This window comes from Montipora capricornis, chromosome 11 (genome assembly GCF_036669925.1).
Source record: "Montipora capricornis isolate CH-2021 chromosome 11, ASM3666992v2, whole genome shotgun sequence".
Classification (NCBI taxonomy): Eukaryota; Metazoa; Cnidaria; class Anthozoa; order Scleractinia; family Acroporidae; genus Montipora; species Montipora capricornis.
Window position 1 is genome coordinate 35086214 of NC_090893.1, and position 20000 is coordinate 35106213.

The 20000-nt window shown below is 40.1% G+C and overlaps 1 protein-coding gene and 1 pseudogene across 1 annotated transcript in view; both read left to right on the forward strand.

The window, feature by feature from the left end:
- LOC138023667 (ferric-chelate reductase 1-like) overlaps positions 1-20000 on the forward strand; it is an 82259-nt gene that overhangs the window by 15177 nt on the left and 47082 nt on the right. Inside the window, exons 2-5 of the mRNA XM_068870710.1 lie at positions 11160-11218; positions 13047-13226; positions 18073-18174; positions 18474-18532. Coding sequence (XP_068726811.1) covers positions 11160-11218; positions 13047-13226; positions 18073-18174; positions 18474-18532 — 400 coding nt within the window. The remainder of the gene's footprint in view (positions 1-11159; positions 11219-13046; positions 13227-18072; positions 18175-18473; positions 18533-20000) is intronic.
- On the forward strand, positions 5222-8190 carry LOC138024723 (uncharacterized; annotated as a pseudogene).

The window sequence follows — 20000 nt, forward strand, 5'->3', positions numbered from 1 at the left end:
AAAAATGCTCTGCAAATTCTTGTTACTCTGGCTTCAGAAATGTTTGCTCCAAGGACCCCTTTAATATCTTTAAGCCCATGATTGTCGTGCTGCAAATCAAGATCCATAAAGACGTTGTTTCTCAGACCCCCCCTTATTATTCACAGTTCTGTTCCAAACCATCCTCTGAGCCTCCCTTGGAGTAAGGAGGGCATCTATCTGAAACATGTGGTAAAGTGCTTCAAGACAGTACTTTGTTGACCCGCTGCCATCTTGAAAGAAATGAAGCATGAAAAATTTTATGCATCTGACTTAACGCTCACCATCTCCTTCACGGCCTGCAAAGTTGCGCAGTAGCGAAGCCATATTCATAAAACAGCAGTGGTAGTCATACTCATCATTCTTGACTTTAGAGTCTTTACTGTTGTCAGGAACAGTGTCAATCAGGACAGGCTCATTAATGACATTTGGATGTGGATCATGCGACATTTCATGCCTTCTTCTACACACTCCGTCATGCTTGGAAGTGTGAGGACAACCAGCATATCTGCATGGATACCTGCCATCTGCAGTGAGTGTCTGGCCATTTACTGCTGCTTCCCACTCGTCAAGGGAATTTATGTTTTGGAGATGAGCTGAGTATAGCCTTTTCTCTAGAACATACTGATTGAGAAATTGCCGGACTGTGGATGCCAGGTATCTTTGTTTGACAACAGCGACTCTGGATGCCATAGTATCACTGAATCCATGCTTGCTTGGGGCATCCTCTAATGATTTCATGCCAAAGAAATGGAATGCAGGTGGAATTATGTCAGCATCAAGGACAAGACTGATGAACCTCTTACACTGTGATGGCCTGCAGTGTGAAGCGGTCACCACATCCCTCCAGTTCACCAGATTTGGTAATGCAAAGACAGAAGTTCTGACTGAAGCTGACCCCCCATTGTAGAAACGCTTGAAGATGATCTGGTGTGAATGAAATATCAAATAATAAAGAATTACAAATAATATTCTGTTAATCTAAATCTGGGATGGGGAGAGGGGAGGGGGAAGAGCAATCCCATCAGGATTGTGTGCATACAGGTATGCACATACACTTTATTTGATACCTCAGGTCAAAACTTTATGCGGGTGAAATCACTGATGTGTGTGTGCTTAGAACTTACATCAAGAAACTTGTTCTCATGATGCCAATCTGCCAACTGGAAATATATTCCTTCAAGCCTGCGACCAGGTGTATACACATGTAAGCATTAGAAACACTAAACTTTGCCTCAATTCCTCTTTCAACAGTAAGCTGGTCACCAACAACTGAAATTCGCTCAATTTTTTCTTCATCACCCTCTCCATGGCTAGGAACAAGACCCTGTACATGTAGGTACCTCAGGATATCAATCATATCTTCACCTTTGTTTTCATTCTTGAAAAGGATTCCAAGGTTAATCTTCTTGCTCTGTAATCGCATTTTTTCACTGTGCTTATGTGGTATGTGTTTTGGAACTACATCACTGAAAGCATTCTGAAAGTGAGAAAAGTTTTTCACGAGCACATGGGAAAGAAGTACATCAAAGTCTTTCATGAGATTTGCATGGTCCTGTAGTGTTGGCAAAAAGGTGTTATTTGGAAGATTGACAATGTCAGCCAAAGGCTTTTCATTGTCAAAATCAGTGCAGGGCACTCTGTCAAGTATTCTCTATTATCGAATTCCTCATAATACACTTTGTTTGCCCCCCAAATTTTGCAGAAACCATTGTTTTCAAATGCTCTTGGGAATATGCAGTGTCCCCAAAAGCATTTGAAAACAATACTTTATGCAAAAATTTGGGGGGCAAACAAAGTGTATTATGGGGAATTCGAAAATAGAGAATAGCATAGTGATTCACCCAATGCAAATCCTTAGTTTGGTTATCAGAGGTCATGTCAGCAGCTTCCACACGAAGGTCAAAGTTATCAAGAACGACAGCAAAGTTAGGAGGATGTTTGGTGTAAAGAGTATTTAACTCCTCAACTTTCTGATCAAGGGCTGCTTTCTAAATTCCCACATGATCTTTCCCTTTAGTGGCCTCGCTTTTAGTTAGCTTTTGTTTTAAGATCTCTAGGTCCTTCTTTGTTTTCATTTCTCTACTGAGATGGCAAGAGAGTTGTTTCTTCCACACCTTGAACTCCCCATCAAAGTCTTCACCAACACTGTCCAGAGCTTTTGTTAGGCTGGTTGGTGCCACTGACATACCCAAGTGGTTCATGCGGATGATCCCCTTCAAGAGAAAGCATAATGTTTACACATCAGAATAACTTCATTTGTTAGCTTTTCTTGGTAGTTTAGACATGACCAAAATGGTGTTTTGTTAAAAAAAATCAAATATGAAGAGCTGTTCATTTATTTTGTTATTTATTTATTTGTTTATTTATTTATAAAGAAAGGAAGAGAGGAAGGAAGGAAGGAGGGAGGGAGGGAGGAAGGAGGAAGAAACAGCACAAACTGAGTTTAGTTAAAATGTACTCAGTTGCAACACAAGCTCCTGTCTAATGATCCTGTCAAATAGCAAATGTACCAGAATAATTGTACTATATCAGAAGCGCAACAAACACCACATAAATGGTTTGTTTGCACATATGCACATATGCATAGCTTCATAGCTATTTGAGTTCTATAGGTCTTACCTGATGAAAAACTGTCATTTCATTTCTTCAAAGAAATGTCGTCTTACCTGTTTAGATGTTTTCCCCATTTTAAGGGTTAATCCAGTGATGTACTGCACCAGGCTCATGGCTTTATCCGTTGTTTTAACACAACTGCTGCAGCATTCGTGAGAGCAGCAGAATCTTCATTTTTACCAGTGCCAGATACATGTAACAATACATTGTAAAATAATGGGGCTCTGTTCTTAAGTTCTTCACTGACTGCTGCCCAAGATTATTTTACATGTACAACTGCATCTTTGCTCACAGAGCAAAGTATTGAGGGATTACTCAAAGAGCAGAGGTTTTTGCACTCTTTGGAGATTTTATTTTGCAAACAACCTCTTCTATGTGACGTCTTAAACTGGGACACTGAAAAGCGGTCTGTGCCACACTTTTCAAAGTTCCTCTTGCCAAGGCTTTCCCAAGGCTGTGCATGTCACTGGGAAGGGCTCTTTTTTTCTCACAGTTGTCATATATTACAGATACCTAAGTGTATAAAAAACACCAGCAATTCAAAACATACAAAACAAAGTAAAAACAGCAATATCTAACAATACATCCTTTGCCAGACTAAGATCAGCTAATGCCAAACAAAATTATCTAAACTGAAGCAAACAAGGAAAGTTTTAGACAGGGAGAAAGGAGTGCAATAACATATGCACTATTACTTTGGACTATTAAATTTTTAAATAGACAGCATAGAGTTCATTGGAATACACTAGCCTCTTTTGCATTTAAAACAAATCTAAAATGCCTGTAAGTTGTTTATCCATTTAAACCATCTGATATGCCCTTGTGAGTGTACCCCCTAACAACAGACAAAAAAATGTATGGCGGCTTAACTGGGCACATTTATAGTTTTTGATGTAAAGCTCGGTGTTATTTACATCATGCGAACCGCCGAGGAAACACCTTTCTTCAATATTCATGTATTCATTATTCATTTTGCCATAAAAATAGTTTTTTGGCCATTTCTACTTGCAGATCAATTTGATTTTGTATGGTGGTTATCTTGTATAGCAACTTTCAATAATTTCAGAACTTTAAGGCTAGAGAATCCAACCATGTCCGTAGGTAGATACAATAACGAACGTGTGTTTACCCAGCACGTCAAGCAATTATATCTCCTTTTGTTGTCGGATCACGAAACTGGGAAGAATGACTGGCCACCTAATAATCCCTTTCTTACTGTGGGAAAAAAAGATTTCTTACCTCCACTTTACACACAGGAGAGTCTTAGCTTTTAAAATCCTGATTTATAGACATCGGCACGGTAGTAACAGCACTACTAGCAACATTCAATGGTGCTACCGAGACTTGTGGAATCGGCAATGGCTTCATCGGAAAAGCTCCAGCTTGCTGCAGAAATCTTGAGACAGGCTGAAGAAACAACCCTGGCCTGATTATCCTTGGAATCACTGGATAGCTCTGACCTGGGCCACCCGAGTATAGTGACGACGATTTTGACGATTTTGATTTGGACGTGAGGCTTTCGCTGAACTATTTTCATTCTCTGAAACATCACTGGGTAACTCCTGCTTCCACCGCACACTTTGGCCTTGCTCATTTTCAAATTTCTGTGTAAGGTCGGTTTTCAAACTTTTCAACGTGGCTTTTAACTCAAAATATCTGTTGACTGATTTGTAAGAATTATTGTTGCAAAGATACCCTTGCGGGTCCAGGTTCTCACTAGCAATGATTTCCTGCAGCTTTAAAGCAAGGTCTTTTTTCAGTTTTACCCTCTTTCTTGGATCATCCAGAAAACTACCACATACTGCACATTTTTGACTTGAAGAAAAAGAAGACCGAACAGGTTTTTTCGGAGTCACAGCCTCCGCCATTTTTTTTCCCACGCTGCTCGGGTGCGACAATTTAATTTGCATAAAAAGTAGATGTGACGTCACGGACAAGCTCTATGGACCAGTGATCAAGCGAAAATCTACAGACTGAGGTAGCTTTTTGAAAATTCAGTCAGATATATACTGTAAGTCTCTAAATAAGTCTCTATAATTAGTTGGTTGAAATATCAATGTACATGTACAATAAAGATTCCTTCCTTCCTTCCAACAAATGTTGAAGCGTATAGCTGCCCTTTCAACAATGCTGAGGGCCCAGTCTCATCTGTTGTGAAGGTAAAATACCAAGGCCGTACACACCATTCTGGTGAGCTCACCAAGTTGAGTCAAATATTCCTATATCAAATGTTCCCATGAACAGCATACAAATGCCCTGTTAATTAAACTAATAAAAGATGCATGAAATCCCAAAGTTGCCATAATAATAAGGTTGCTTCCCTCAGTTTTCATTCTCAGCATGCCGCTTGGCTTTCAAAGCAATCTTTCAACATGCTTTTCATATACAAGTATACATGTACACGTAATCTCGTTCATTAATATCATGTCGTATTAGAGCTACATATTACATAAAGACAACTTGAATCTCCTGGAAAACAAAACGCAGCTCAGATGACAGTTACGGAATAAAGCACTGTGTCAAGTTCCTGCACTACCATATGTAGCAATGTGTGCCTATTTTTGAAGTTTGTCAACGTAAAGGAGGCATGACTAATGCAGTCATACCGGGACCCAGGGGAATTAAAAAAAGTATGTCAATCATCCAACATTGCTCTCCCAGCCATCTTCTGGAATGTTTTGCATTTGGCCGGATTGAACAAGCTACATGTACATGTACCACCTGAGGTCGGTGGCCGGGCTGCTACAACTGGTGAATCTATGTCAATTGATTCTGATGTGGAATTGTAACCGTGGGGACATTTTGTCAAGGAATATTTGACTCAATTTGGTGGGCTCTCCAGAAATTATGTAGCGTGCATCCTTGATACATTGTATTTCATAATACCTTTTACAATGGAGGAATTGAAAAATGGCTCAAGTTGCGTCAAAAAAAAAAAAAAAACGCACAGGAATGAAGCGACAATAAAGTACCGGTAAGACTTTTTAATGTAGAACTTCTTCGTATGTTATTTTCTCAAGTCTTTTATCGCGATTCACATACAAATTCTTGCAGAGTTTTGCGCCAGCCAACATGATAACAGGACTCTTCTTTAGTAAACCCGCTGACCGGGAACTGATATTCTCGGCCAAACGAGTCGGCCATGTTTTGTGTTTCTTAAGACTCTACGAACTATCTTAAGGACTTGCTTGTCATTTCTCACCTTACGGAGTTCTTGTAAGTGTATTCATTTTACTAGCTAAGTCCACTTGTATTGTATTGTCATTCTTGCGTTCCTGTTCGATTGTAGAATGGTTCCTTCATCGTTGGCATTAAAGTTAATTTTGTTCATCGAGAAGGCTGTTTCTTCATGAAGGAACCATTGTAGTCATCGTTTGTACAATCCCCACGTGCGATTTCAAGACCGCTGACGTCTCCGAAGCCCTCGCCATTGCTCTCCTGGCAAACCACGGCTTGGCCCATCAGTGCACATTGCCTAACACAACTGGTCCTTCGCTTCCACCCGTTCCTCGTGGTCCAAAACTCTAACGGCCCAAAGTAAACATTGGCGTCTCGACAGAGGAATGGAACGTGTTCACACGCCGCTGGGAAGTTTTCCGTACTGGTTCGGGCATCGATGATCAATCTGCACCCTCCCAGTTGTTTCAATGCGCAGAAAATGAGCTTGGTGACAGTCTCCTAAAAGCCAACCCACATGCCGCTTCCAACACTCTACCAGACCTGCTTGCTGCCATGCATTCCCTCGCAGTAATACCAGTTGCAACTGGTGTCCTACGCACCGAGCTACTGCAACTACGTCAGGAAAGGGACGAACCGTTCCGCGCATTTACAGCAAGGGTTCATGGGAAAGCCGAAACCTGTGCCTTTAGTACACAGTGTGAATGTGGGAAAAACGTCGACTACACAGACCATGTCATACGAGATGTCCTCCTTAATGGGATATCCGACCCAGACATCCACCGTGAAGTTCTTGGGACCAAGAACGTTCTTCAGACCTCAGTAAATGACGTCATCGCCCTAGTGGAAAACAAGGAGATGGCACGGAACGCCCTCCCGTCATCAACCCTGTCTGCTGTCTCGTCATTCAAGCGCCAACAGGAACCACCGAAAGAGCCCCCTTTGGCAACCCCGTCTCGAGCGGATCAGGCCAAACAAGCGGCATGCCCAGATTGCAAAAACCTCTTCAAGATTTTTACGGAGGGGACCCGGGGCTGGAACACCAAACCCCATACAGTGTGCCTTAATTGCTATAGGGTTCGCCGCCGCAGGAAGCGCCTACAGCCTATGCCCCCAGCCCCCCCTCCCACCAGTCAGGCCGTCGAATCAGACCCGATATCCCAAGTTGCCGCATTTACTTCCGGCACTGCCCGCCGGCGACGTCGCCGCAAACATGTTCCAGCCAGACATGGCATCGTCGGTAGATGCGCACCTGTAACACTTGACCACCACATCTTTACTAAGGGCGAGTGGACACGGGCACACCTCAGAGACCACCCCAGAGTCCCACTCACTATCTCCATTGACAACTCAGTCCAGGCCAGATATCGTACGCCCAACCGCACCTCAAACACTCATGCAGAGATCTCAGCCATCGCCGACACTGGCGCACAATCTGACTTGTGGTCAATGAAAGACTTCTTAGGGTGCGGGTTCTCGCACGACGACCTACTACCTGTTCGTCTTGGCTTGTCAGCCGCCAACCGCTCTCCCATTTCTATCGAGGGCGCATTCTTCGCCAAGCTCACCACGAAGCTCCAAAATGGTGAGGTGACCTCGTGCCGCTCCATTGTTTACGTCAGCCGCTCCATCCAAGCCATGTACTTATCATACGACTCGTTGCTCAACCTTGGCATCCTCTCCAAGGACTTTGCATCACTCACAACGGCGAACATGCCTAAGGACTCTGACGCCGTGGATACCAACCGTATGCCACCTCTCATTAATGCTGTGCGGTCTATTAATGGTGGCTGCACCGCCACAAGTGACCCACATGACACCATGTGCTCCCCCCGCCGCACAGTAGATCTCTCCCCACTAAACAAATTTTGCAAACGTGAGACATTCGCTACGGAAACACCCTTCCACCTGGCACGTCGTATCCCCAAAGACACATGGAAAACAGTCACGGATGCCTGGAACGGCTACCACAGTGTACCTCTGCACCAGTCCAATCGCCACTTGACCACCTTTATTACTCCGTTTGGTCTCTGGCGGTACACAAGAGCGCTTCAAGGATTCCTCTCGTCCGGAGATGGTTACAACCGCCGCTTTGACGCCGTCCTGTCCACCTTCGAGCGTAAGGAACGCTGCGTCGATGACACCATACACTATGACTCTGACCTAGAGCAGCACTGGTGGAGAACAATCGACTTCCTCACACGAGTAGGCCAGGCCGGCATAGTGCTAAACCCTGACAAGTTCCAGTTCGCCGAAAGGAGCGTCAATTTTGCGGGCTTTAGAGTATCAGACTCCACCATTGAGCCACTCCCGAAATACCTCAATGCAATCAGAGACTTTCCCTCGGTTGCTGCCTATGGTACCCCCCTCACCACCTAGCACCGTTCACACCCCTGCGCCGCCGCCATCCCCGCCCCACCACTTCGTGGAATCAGGCCCACATCCTTCGACACCCCCACCGCCCTGCCAGGAGCACCACCATCCTCCATCTCAAGCACCTGCACCGAGCGACGTGTCCTTGAATGCTCCTACAGCGCCCTCTTCAGGCACTGCACCAGTTACACAGGCTGCGGCACCAGAGCCCTTGTTACCCCCGCCAGCGTCCCCACGCCCATGTTGTGACCGTCGGCCACCGAAACGTTTTGAACCTGAGACGGGCCTATGGGTACTACGTTGAGTCCGTCAACCTATGTTAACATATAGCTTTCCAGACTAGGGGGGGATGCAGAGTTTTGCGCCAGCCAACATGATAACAGGACTCTTCTTAAGTAAACCCGCTGACCGGGGACTGATATTCTCGGCCAAACGAGTCGGCCATGTTTTGTGTTTCTTAAGACTCTACGAACTATCTTAAGGACTTGCTTGTCATTTCTCACCTTACGGAGTTCTTGTAAGTGTATTCATTTTACTAGCTAAGTCCACTTGTATTGTATTGTCATTCTTGCGTTCCTGTTCGATTGTAGAATGGTTCCTTCATCGTTGGCATTAAAGTTAATTTTGTTCATCGAGAAGGCTGTTTCTTCAATTCTTATATTTTTGTTGGCCCTGTTAGCCTTCCCTCACACTAAGCTTGGTGTGCCCTGTGTTGTCACAGGTGTGATTCTCCAATGGCCAAAAGCTGCAACAAATAACAGTTTGAAAGGCAGTTACAGTATCTAGTGATCTCCGTACTGTTAATTAACATGATAATAGCTGTGCCTATCATCATCATCATCATTATTACCTACCAATACATCGCAACTAACATACTGTATATCTAACCAAGCCTAACAAGGCAAAATTGTAATGCCACCTCTTTCTTTCTTAATGCCACCTCTTGCTTGCTACAGTGAAAACTTGTTAATTCGTTCACACCAGCAAATAAGACTTGTGAAGGCAAAACTTGTCAAAGAAAACTCGTTCATACACATGAGCATATGAACATTGTCAATGAATGACACTTGTCAAGAAAAAATTGCTCTTGACTGTGTCACCAACTTTATATTTTTTTGGCTACAAGTGTACCTTGAAAAGGTCAAATACATGATGAAAACTTTTCTGTTATTTTGAATGTACTTTAACATCATCATGGTGACATGTAATAACTTTACTACATGTAGTTAAAATAACAAACATGGCAGAAAAAACTGAAGATGATGCAATAATGTCTTAAGTTTTGATCTTCTGTTGGAACAGGTGCTCCCAGTATTTTAAGCTGTGCTGCTAACATTTTATGCTGTGCGCCTAAAATTTTGGCAGTGTGCAGGCCTAGAAATATACACTTGGTAGCACAAGTGCTCCCAAAGCCAAAAATAAACTTTTAGCCCTGCAAAAACTGGTTGCCCGTCAACTTTTTGGTCATTAATGGGTTGACCAGACTGTCATTGTCTTTGGTACTGTTACTGAATTTTTATTTCATGTAAAGTGTATCCTTTACTTTTTTATATCTTGGAAGTTTGTCATCCTGAGAAATAATACATGACTTGTTATAATTTGTGCAAATAATCAAAGGAATGTTGTGTCTAGTTTTCATTTTACCTTAAGTAGTATAGTAGCTATTTGTAGTCCTGGACTACATACAGTGTATCTTTTTCGTAGGTGTACATTTAATTGGGTTTACAGTACTTATACATATACATGTATTAAATATCGTGATATTATAAATTTTACTTGGTTGTTAAAAGTCCAGGATTAGCATAAACTTTGTTTTCATTTTCTCGACTTTTGGTTGAAAGTTTCTTTTGCTAATTTTTGTTTTTCAAGATTGATTTCTTTTAATGTAAAGTTTTGCAGAATATCAGCGTTAAACAACATTGGAAGCAGAAAACTCCTTGGTTAGTTTTTAATTTGGGATTAGCGTTAAACAGCTTTTGAACAACCGGGCCCAGAGAATTATACTTGCCAGTGTGGAACCTGTTATATAATTTATAGGGACAAAAGGGTTTGTAAAAAGAGACTTTTTTATCGAAGAACAGGTAACACACTAGTTGAAGACCAATAATTATAAATATTGACTTGACCGCAACATTAAGACATCTACATACTACTTACTTTCATTGACCAATGATACACCATAAACAACTTTGAGAAGAGAACACATTATGTTTGATGTGTGCGTTTTATTGTAAAAGTTGAAAAGTTAGAGTGATTGGCATACAATGTAGATGCACAAAATTCAAAGCAATCAAAGTACATGTACAGGCCCTGATAAGGACCTGGTAAATTTACCGGTTCATAAAGACTAAAATGTGAGTTTTTGAAAATCCTGGTTTTGATTATTACATGTACATGTACAGTGTTTTATGCTTGAATAACTTTAGGCAACTACATGTACATTGTACATGTATATATCCACACCTTAAATAGCACGTTTAAATCTTCTGCTTCGAAACAGTTTCCAGGAAAGCTAAATTGATTCCAAAAAAGCCTATAAAAACTGGCACCATAATAAATTGAATGATTCAAGTAGAATCCATGACACAGTCATTCACCCCAGCCCCTGTGGATAAAAAGGGCAAGGTTTACATAACTTTATACATCTTTTCTGATGGCTTGAGAGGCAGTTAATTTTACTTATTTTTGATTGATTAGCCTGCAAGCAGGCTCTACATGTATCTCTCTGCAGTGGGAGAGAAGGAGAGCCCCTCATTCTATCCCCAACCCAGTCCGTCGGAGAGCCTGCTCGCAGGCTATTGATGGATGTTCATGTACATGGTGCATTAGTGGGGAGCTGTTGGGCAGTGAGGTGGGGATGAACATAAAATGCAGCTGGGTTGGGTACTCATGTAATTTTATTGATCAATACCAGTCAATCTAAGACTTACCAGTTAGTTTGTCAGCCTAAATTAAAAGTTATGTGATATTTTTAGGCTGTGCCAGTGGAACCCGGTTATCATCAAAGTCAAACACTGGACATCAGTTACAGTCGGTAAGAGCCCTTTACTGTACTATATTTTTGTTTGACAATAGGTTTTATAACAAGAGAAAATCGGGGCTGAAAGAGAAAAAGGGAGCACTCCTCCCCACTCCCATTTTCCATTTATCTTAATGTAGATTTAAAACTGTTTCACATTTTGAATAGAAACCAACCAAAATCTACAATGTAAGGGACTGCAGGAAACACAAACAAATATGGATTAATTTTTCATTTTTGTAGAACTTGGCTTTGTATTAAAAATCTGTCTGGTTTATGGTAAAAAAAAGAAAAAATAGTGTTAGAAGCTTTTATGGTTTTAGGAAAAGTAACTTCTCATCAATTGTTTAATGATTTAAAATTATGATAAACAACCTGCAGGGCTGGTACAGTATATAGACTAATAAGATAATAATTATCAAGTGAATGTTCTTTCATACCTGAAAAACGGGAAGCATAAATTATGTTTATAGTGCATGTATTTAATGGTACACAATCATTGGCTAGCCACATTGCTGACGAGGTAACTGAGTTGTTGGACCATCTTTTAGCATTTATGTAGGCTTTGACACCCAACTCTCCCAGTTGAGGAGGGGTCATTGTTCAGGTACATGTAGCTGTTTGTTCCTTTTATTATAATTGTCAATAAATTTGTTGAACCCCAAACAAAGCATTCATTATCTTTATCAAAACAAAACCACCAGCCCCTCCAACGCCGTCAGGTACTACAGTAAATGCAGTACTTTCTCAAGCACCCCAGCAACTACCCACCCACAGGTCAATTGCAAACCATTGTATGATGCTGTATCGTGAGTGAGATTGAGATTGAGTCTACAAAGAACAATCTCCCATGGAGATCAAACCATGGAGGGTCCTCCTATGCTGCTTTTGCCCCCTCCTGCAAAGAAGATATCAGTGAAAAGAAGTGTTGTGTACCACATGTATTGCAAGGAGAGCTTGCTAGATTATTCAGCTGCTTCGAAGTGTCGCTAAGGGCAGCTACATGTACAGATTGAACCAATACGCACTGCTTCATTGTTCAGTACATGATCTGAATCTGCCAGGAGTACCACCAACAGAGATCAGTACAATACATGTATGCCAACCCGTTTCTTCACAGAGTTCAGCGGCATCTTTCTTCTCGACTTCAGCGCATGCTGGAGATGTACAGTACTTGGTGTGGTCAGTTCTTGAGACTTGGGAGACAAGCATGCGGCAAGCTTGCATTGCAGAGGTTGCAGTCACGTACATGTAGTAATATCACTTACAAGAAGATCAAAGATCTAAGAAGATTGTGGACTCCGAGATAAAAATATAGAGCCTAACATATCGTGGTTCCAGACAAGGCTGCATGAATTGAAGAGAAGGCAGCGTTCTCAATACCGTGTGAAAAAAATTCTTCTGGCACCCAGGAAATTATAGAAAGATTAAATAAAGAAAGAAAATATATTATTTCTGGGAAGATAAGAACTAATTAAATAAATAAATAAAGATCTGTTTTGTTTTGATATAAGAAGGACAAATTTCATATTATGTACAGCTGTATAATAGGTGTCAGATCATTTTTGAGATTGAAATTATTATTTTAATTGTGTTTGAAATACCAGTATTAATTATTATTATAACAAGGAAGTAATTTATTGCAGTTGGTGCTACACCATGTAGAATTTTTTAATAATTGCTGATTGTTTTGAAGCTTGCCATTTTACTTGCTACAGTTCATGTATCATAACATTAACAAATAATATTTAATTAATTAACATCTAACAGCAAATTCCATTCCAGTATTTTTATGTAGTTACATGTATACATGTATGTATGTAATAGTTTTGTGTCTTGATAGTTTTCAGGAGATGACTGTGGCAAAACCAAGGGTTGTTACTTCAAACCAGAATCTTGCAATAATTCTCCAAATGACTGTGACTACTTTGTGTCATATACACCCAAAGGATCATCATTCTCTTTTGAATTGAGTGGAAAAGAAAAGTGGATTGCAGTTGGATTCAATTACAAACCCACAATGGTAAATTATTGCTGGTACTGTGATCTTAAGTTAGTAAAGCCTAGTCTTTCCTAAGTGTTTCTCCATTTATTATGCATCACATACTATTAATTTTATGCGTTATCGATGCCATCATGGCTTCCAAGTGCACGACTGTACTACTGCCAATCAGGAGGGGATAGGGATGCTTGTCATCTCACTTTAATAGGTGTGTAAACTTTGGATTTTGGTCTCACTTAGGGTGTTCTGGGCAAAACAACATCATAGGTATAGTCGTGATTACTGGTCTCCTTTAGGGTTGGGCGTGAATAAAAATAAAAATATGTATTTAATACATTGTACGTTTTAAATAATTTTATGGTCTATTTTTGGGGTGAAAAACACCCGGACCATGCCCCGATTACCCTGGGTGCCAGAGGAATTTTTTTTCAAGGTTGGAGAGAACGCTCAGTGATACCAAATCAACATTTGAGGACGAAAAAAAAAAAGCCTCTGGTCGCATGACCCCAGAACCTCATTTCCATGCGAAGAGACAGCTCAAAATTAATTTCTTGTCAAACCAGGTTTGGCTGCCAAGCTGAGACTGCTTCCCACGAGTCGCAATGAAGTGCATCATTTTTTACAAACATTTCTGAAAATTGCGATTACAGTGCTGGTTATTCATTTCAATGGCTTTAATAATTTTGGAGCAATTTTAACGATGTTGTATTGATTTTAGGTGCGTAAAAGTGATTTGTTTGACTAATTTATTTTCCCTCAGAGTGAAACTGTATTGTTGAACCACAGGCACCCCAAGCTCAGTGTGAGCATGGCCGACAAAAATATAAGGATTTGTACGGGAATCCTGATAAAAAGCTTAAGAAGATAATTAGTGACTTATTATAACATTTGACTAGAAAGTTGAGCGATAAAAAATTTTGATTTTAAAACATTTTAAAAAAATTTAGACGACGTTTACATAACGTCATTCTCAAGTCAAAATGAATAAGAATAAAACAAGTATACATGTATATATGATAAGTAAACAATAGGAACTAATGTACAATAGAAAATATGTATGAGAATAAGAATAAAATACAATAGAAAACAATAAAAATTAAGTAAAAAGTTTTGCATTGATGGAGTCACTTTGTACATTGAGAGAAGGTTTAAGTTTCCTGATGAACAGCATTTCATAAACAAGACAATTAAATTTGCTGCTGCACTTCTTAAGCACGTGAAATTGGCTGCTTTTCAATCCCGGGAGACTATCATGATGTTCCCTGAAATGATTTCCAATTGATGAGTGTTTATGTTCAACGATGCGTTGGTGAAGGTGTCGGGTTGTCATTCCAACATAATCTGCATCACACAGATCACATTTAAATACGTAAACAACGCAATTTTGGTTTACCAAGTCAGGTTTCTTCTCTTTCGGCTTAAGATCTTGTTCAAGCTTACGACTAGTAAAATACGACTAGTAAATAGGACTAGCTTACAACTAGTAAAAATACGACTAGTAAATAGGACTAGCTTACGACTAGTAAAATACGACTAGTAAATACGACTAGTAAAGTGCGCGGTGGCGGTAAACAGTGCTGCTTGGCTGGCTGTATCAATGATACAGGCAGTTACCCCTTAACGGCATGTAGGGGAAGTTATGAAGTCAAAGGACAGATCCTTCAACCCAATCATATGTGTTTTGAACGCTACAGTTGGGTTAGAGAAAATCATGTGAATAATGGGACGGGTGAAATAGGATACCGGTATATTCCGTGCTGTTCGTGTCAGAAAAACATCAAGTGCTTCCAGCCATATGGCTGTTCACACCACATGTCCAACTTCTTGAACAGTACATTTCATGTTACAGGTACGTGCAACAACGGAGAATATGTGAGTTCTACTCGTGATGTCCCGTCAACGACCAGAAACAAGAATTTTCTTTGTTTTTCCTTCAGTGAAGGAAACGAAGATTCAACAAGCTAACAATATTCAGTTATCAACCCTTAATGAACAGCATGTCTTCCCCATAATGGCATCTCATCATCTTGACATGGGCCATTTATACTCTTTATTGGTAACAAAACTCCCTCCCAGCTGGAAAATTGCAATCAGTGGTGATAGAACAATCCAACTGTTATTTTCTCCTGTAAGAAATGAAAAACACAATATCAACGAGAGACAAATTTTGCTCACTGAAACTGTCACTCAGTCTGTTAGACTGCTTGATCGTGACATTCAGTGGCATGAAGATGAAATTAATGGTGAAACAAATGAGAATAACATACTACATGTGATGAGAAAGGTAGAGCAACGTACGTTCTAGAATTTACAATCAGGAAATTCTGATATACTGAAAACAAAAGCTTTTGACTACCACTTGTGACTTCATAATTGTAGAGTCCAACTGGACAATTCCCCATGCTTTCCACAATACGCTCATAAAGGAAACTGTACATTCAGGATGGCCTAATAAAGGATACTGGATGATCAGAGAGATTTACGAATGGCCAACGACTGTGGAATAAATACATGTAACTCTTTCATTTTAAACTGACAAATAACATGGCGCTTTTCCTTCCTCGGCGGACGACCTTTCTTCACAGTTTTCATTTCGCTTTTAACACGAACACAACACCCAAATAACGCCAAAAATACAATATTTAAACATGAAGGAAAATATTAACAAAGTTTGAAGCTACTGGGCATCCAAAACACGACGATGTGAGGCGATGGAATTTGACTTTTCAAGAAATACTAGTTTCTGTATTACAGAAAATGGCGCTGATAGCTTGCACGCCCGCAAAGACTTGTGGTTGTCGGTGGCCCTTTAAAGGCCCATTTTCACCCTTATTGTTTTGAATCTCAAATAGCGTATTCGCATTGTCCAATACTATTTTTGTCGCGCCAGTTCGTCTTTGTTGAAAACAAACATCGCCATTAGCCTGATCGTCATATTATTTACCGGATGATTTTAACAACTGAAACCACTAAAATTACCTTTTATCTTTAATTATGCAGTCGAGTGATTTAGACATTGGAGAATCACAGGAGGTGGAGAGGAATAGAACAATAATCTGAAAGTTACGAGCTAGATGACATTATTTCAGTGCTGAAATGCATGGCTTACCTTAAACTTACTTCTACACATGTACCTTGTCAGTTTCGATTTGTTAGGATACTTGGGTTGCAGAAGTAAAATGTTCTTTTAAAGATGCTTGTGCTCAAAAGAGTGACAAACATTGCTGTCTTTGTCAAGCAGCAAGCAAAACGTGTTCACTGCAGCAATCCATCATGTTGTTTGATACTATTTGACTTCAAATGGAAATATTTTTTAAAAACAAAATGACAAAATGCTACCATAAAATTATGAAAATGATAAGTAGAGAACACATTCAAATCAGGACCTGAAATGTTTTTTCGGCGGATAGCTTTTAGCGAAGAAGATTCTAGAAGGCTTTCTGAGATTTTTCAAATTTTTGTAATTTCACGATACACGAAATCATGCGGGGCGTGCAATGCATTCAGGGTGAAAATGGGCCTTTAACAAGTATTCTTTTCCACAGCTACAGGTAGGCCTGTCCATAAACCAATGAAAGGCATGACCATAACTAGTTTCAACTCATTCTGAAAATTCTACCTTTTTTTTGTTTTCATGTTTGTTCGGTTTTATTATTACTAACAGTAACTAATAAAAGTATCTCTGTATGCAGTGATTGCACCTTGAAAATATTCTTTATTAGTATCACCCAACTAGTGCACTAATGCAAATCCTGCATTTTAATTGGCTATGCTACTAGATGACTATTAGTAATAGTCCTCGAGTAGCAAAAAGTGTGGCGCTTTCTTTCATTTTATTCCCAAATATTTCTTAAACTTGCATTTTGCTAACTTTATAATTGCCTTTCCTGTCCGAACAGTTGGGTGATACTAGAATAATCAGACCCTTTGCCCTCAAGGGCCACGGGCCAATAGCCCTTTCGGCTTAACCTTATGGGCTATTGACCCGCAGCCCTTGCAGGCTACGGGTCTAATTGTTAAATATCACAGAACTTTGATGCTGGTCTTACATGTACTACCCTGCGAGCAGAGTCTCTTTCGATCTTCCTAGATAAGTCGGGAAGAGGAAAGAAGACTCTGCGAGCTGCCTCGACTTTCTTTGATTTGCCGCTCATCCAAAGAAATGGATGAGTCAGTCCAGTTTCGACTTGTCAAACCTGTTTTTTTTAATTTGTGCGCATGATCAATCCCCACGCGTCATCAATATTTTTTAAATCTACAACAGCGTGACAATTTTTAACTGTCTAAATTCCCATGAGTATTTCCTCCGTATGTCGGTTACAGAAACTAGTTTGCCAGAATTGAGAAACCTGTTAATTTTTCCAGTAAAAGTTGAAATGGCAATTTAAAAACTTGAACGATCTTGAGTTTCGAAGGAAATGATTCCTTGGTTAGAGTTGTTCGAAAATATCCCTTCTGTTTGTTTTGGTTTTGTGGTTTGCGGTTACTAGTCACGCGTGACTGACTCCCGACTACGTTTGAATTTTTAACGCATGCTCAACACGAAATGTCGAGGCGGCTCGCAGAGTCTTCTTTCCTCTTCCCGACTTATCTAGGAAGATCGAAAGAGACTCTGCTCGCAGGGTATACATGTACATGTATAACAAGAAACCACTCTGTTAACCCTTTAAGCCCAGAGGAGTCCCCCATTGACCCATAAAATTATCACGTGTTAGAAAGAGTAAAATACATGTATGTATTAAGTGGCTGTATTGGGAGTGAAAGAATTGAAGGGGTTATTCATATTTTCCTGATATTTGCATGATAGTGCAGTATTCGATTCCTGCATTGTAGTACATGTACTCGTATTTTCTTGACATGTTTACAGGATAGTACAGATGGCTTCATATGTTCAGCTCTGCCAAATGGCAGTCTTTTGTTTGGACACTATCCTTTAATTGGGCATAAAACACCAATAAGAACAAAAAAGGTCAGAAAATATTTATTTTGTATCTGTTTCTCTCTTTGTCATTGGTGGGATTCAAGTCTCTGTACAATCATGTATGTGTAATTATGTCAATTTGATTAAACCAATTTCAACCTTAATGGGCACTTACTTTTCATTGCTACAGAATAATTTTACTGTAGGAAAGCACATATTATACGTCCTGCCAGAATGTACATGTACATGTATTAGATCACTCCTACGTGTGGGTTGAATTTTTAAGATGATAATTAATTTCAATTGATTTTTGAAAATTCTTTTTTTTTTATAATTTTAATGGGAAGGTTATAAAAGAGTTGAAACTTGAAAACATTTCTCAAGAGGGTGGAGTCATCAAATGCAGGTACTTTAATGCTGTATGAAGTCAGTCTGCTTTTATTTCGAGAATATGATTAAATCGAATAACTGTTGATTGTGATAACTTCAGGTGACCTCTTTTCATCACTTACAGTAATTTGGAACTGTTTGGAAACTCGTACAGTTTAATTCTCTGCTTTAGGAACATTATGATTAGAAGTATTGTTTACCATAATTAATTATAAAACAGTCCTAAGAAAATATGCGCGCTGATTGGTTAAAAATCGTGTTTCTATGACTCGATGGAGACACAGAACTAGCGCGAGCTGTTGACGTAGTGATGGCGCGAGCAAAGCGAATTTACATTTATGCCCTTTCCCCGACCCTTTCCCCTGGTCGAAAATATATATTAGGGAGTTTAAGAAACGACGACGGCTATGGCAACGACATCGCCAAAAGTAATATTATTGGTTAAAAGAATTAAAATGCTCATTTGAACATTTCTCTTCCGTACTCGTCAAAACTACTTCGTGAAATGACCAAATTTAAGGTTTTGACGACAACGTGGACAAACGACCGTGAATCTTTCAGTCTCACTCTTTACTTCAAATCCGTCTGTACTAATCCAGTTTTAGGACACGTCACTCACATTGAATAATATAAACAAGATGGAATAATCATTAAATACTTAAAACAGCTCTAAGTTATATTTTTGAGTGACGTTTTCGTCTCCGTAGCCGTCGTGGTTTCTTAAACTCCCTATTATGTAGTTATTGGGCTGCGGTTCCCGAGCTCGTTTACTGGGCGATGAAAAGACATGGACACAGAATTGATTTGGAGTAAAATTGGCTAAGAGCATAGCCCTAAGCCGATTTAATAAATAGTTAATTTTCTTGAATAATGTACGTGCACTTTTGAGTCACAAACAAAATGATTATGCCCAGTAAAGGTGAGGGCAGAAAAACACCCTAGCAATGGTAACGTAAATAAGGTGTAAGTAAGATGTTCGCAGAGCGAGTGTATTCGAAAGAATGACCGCATGGTAACAAAGGTCACATGCACAAAAAAATCTCAAACAATAGATGGGAGGTTCATTGCATTGACATGGGCCACTCCTACCCCTAGCCTGTCAGGTCACGCACATCTACTCACATGCTCAGATCAATTACATAGCAATAAGATATTTCTCAGCAAAGACCAGAGGAAAAACATAAAAATTCTATTCGCCGGCAAACATCTCCTTTATGCCCTTTCCCCTAGTCGAAAATGTATATTATGTAGTTATTGGGCTGCAGTTCCCGAGCTTGTTTACTGGGCGATGAAAAGACATGGACACAGAATTGATTTGGAGTAAAGGGCAGAGCCTTGTGGGGCAGCTACGGAAGAGGGTGAAGGACACAGGCATACTTTACAAATCTGAAAGGTGAACAAAAATAGTCTGGCAGAAACGGAACCAGAGTGACCAAGTAGCTGTCATACCCGGTACAAGGCAAATAAGTAGAAAAGTAACCTGA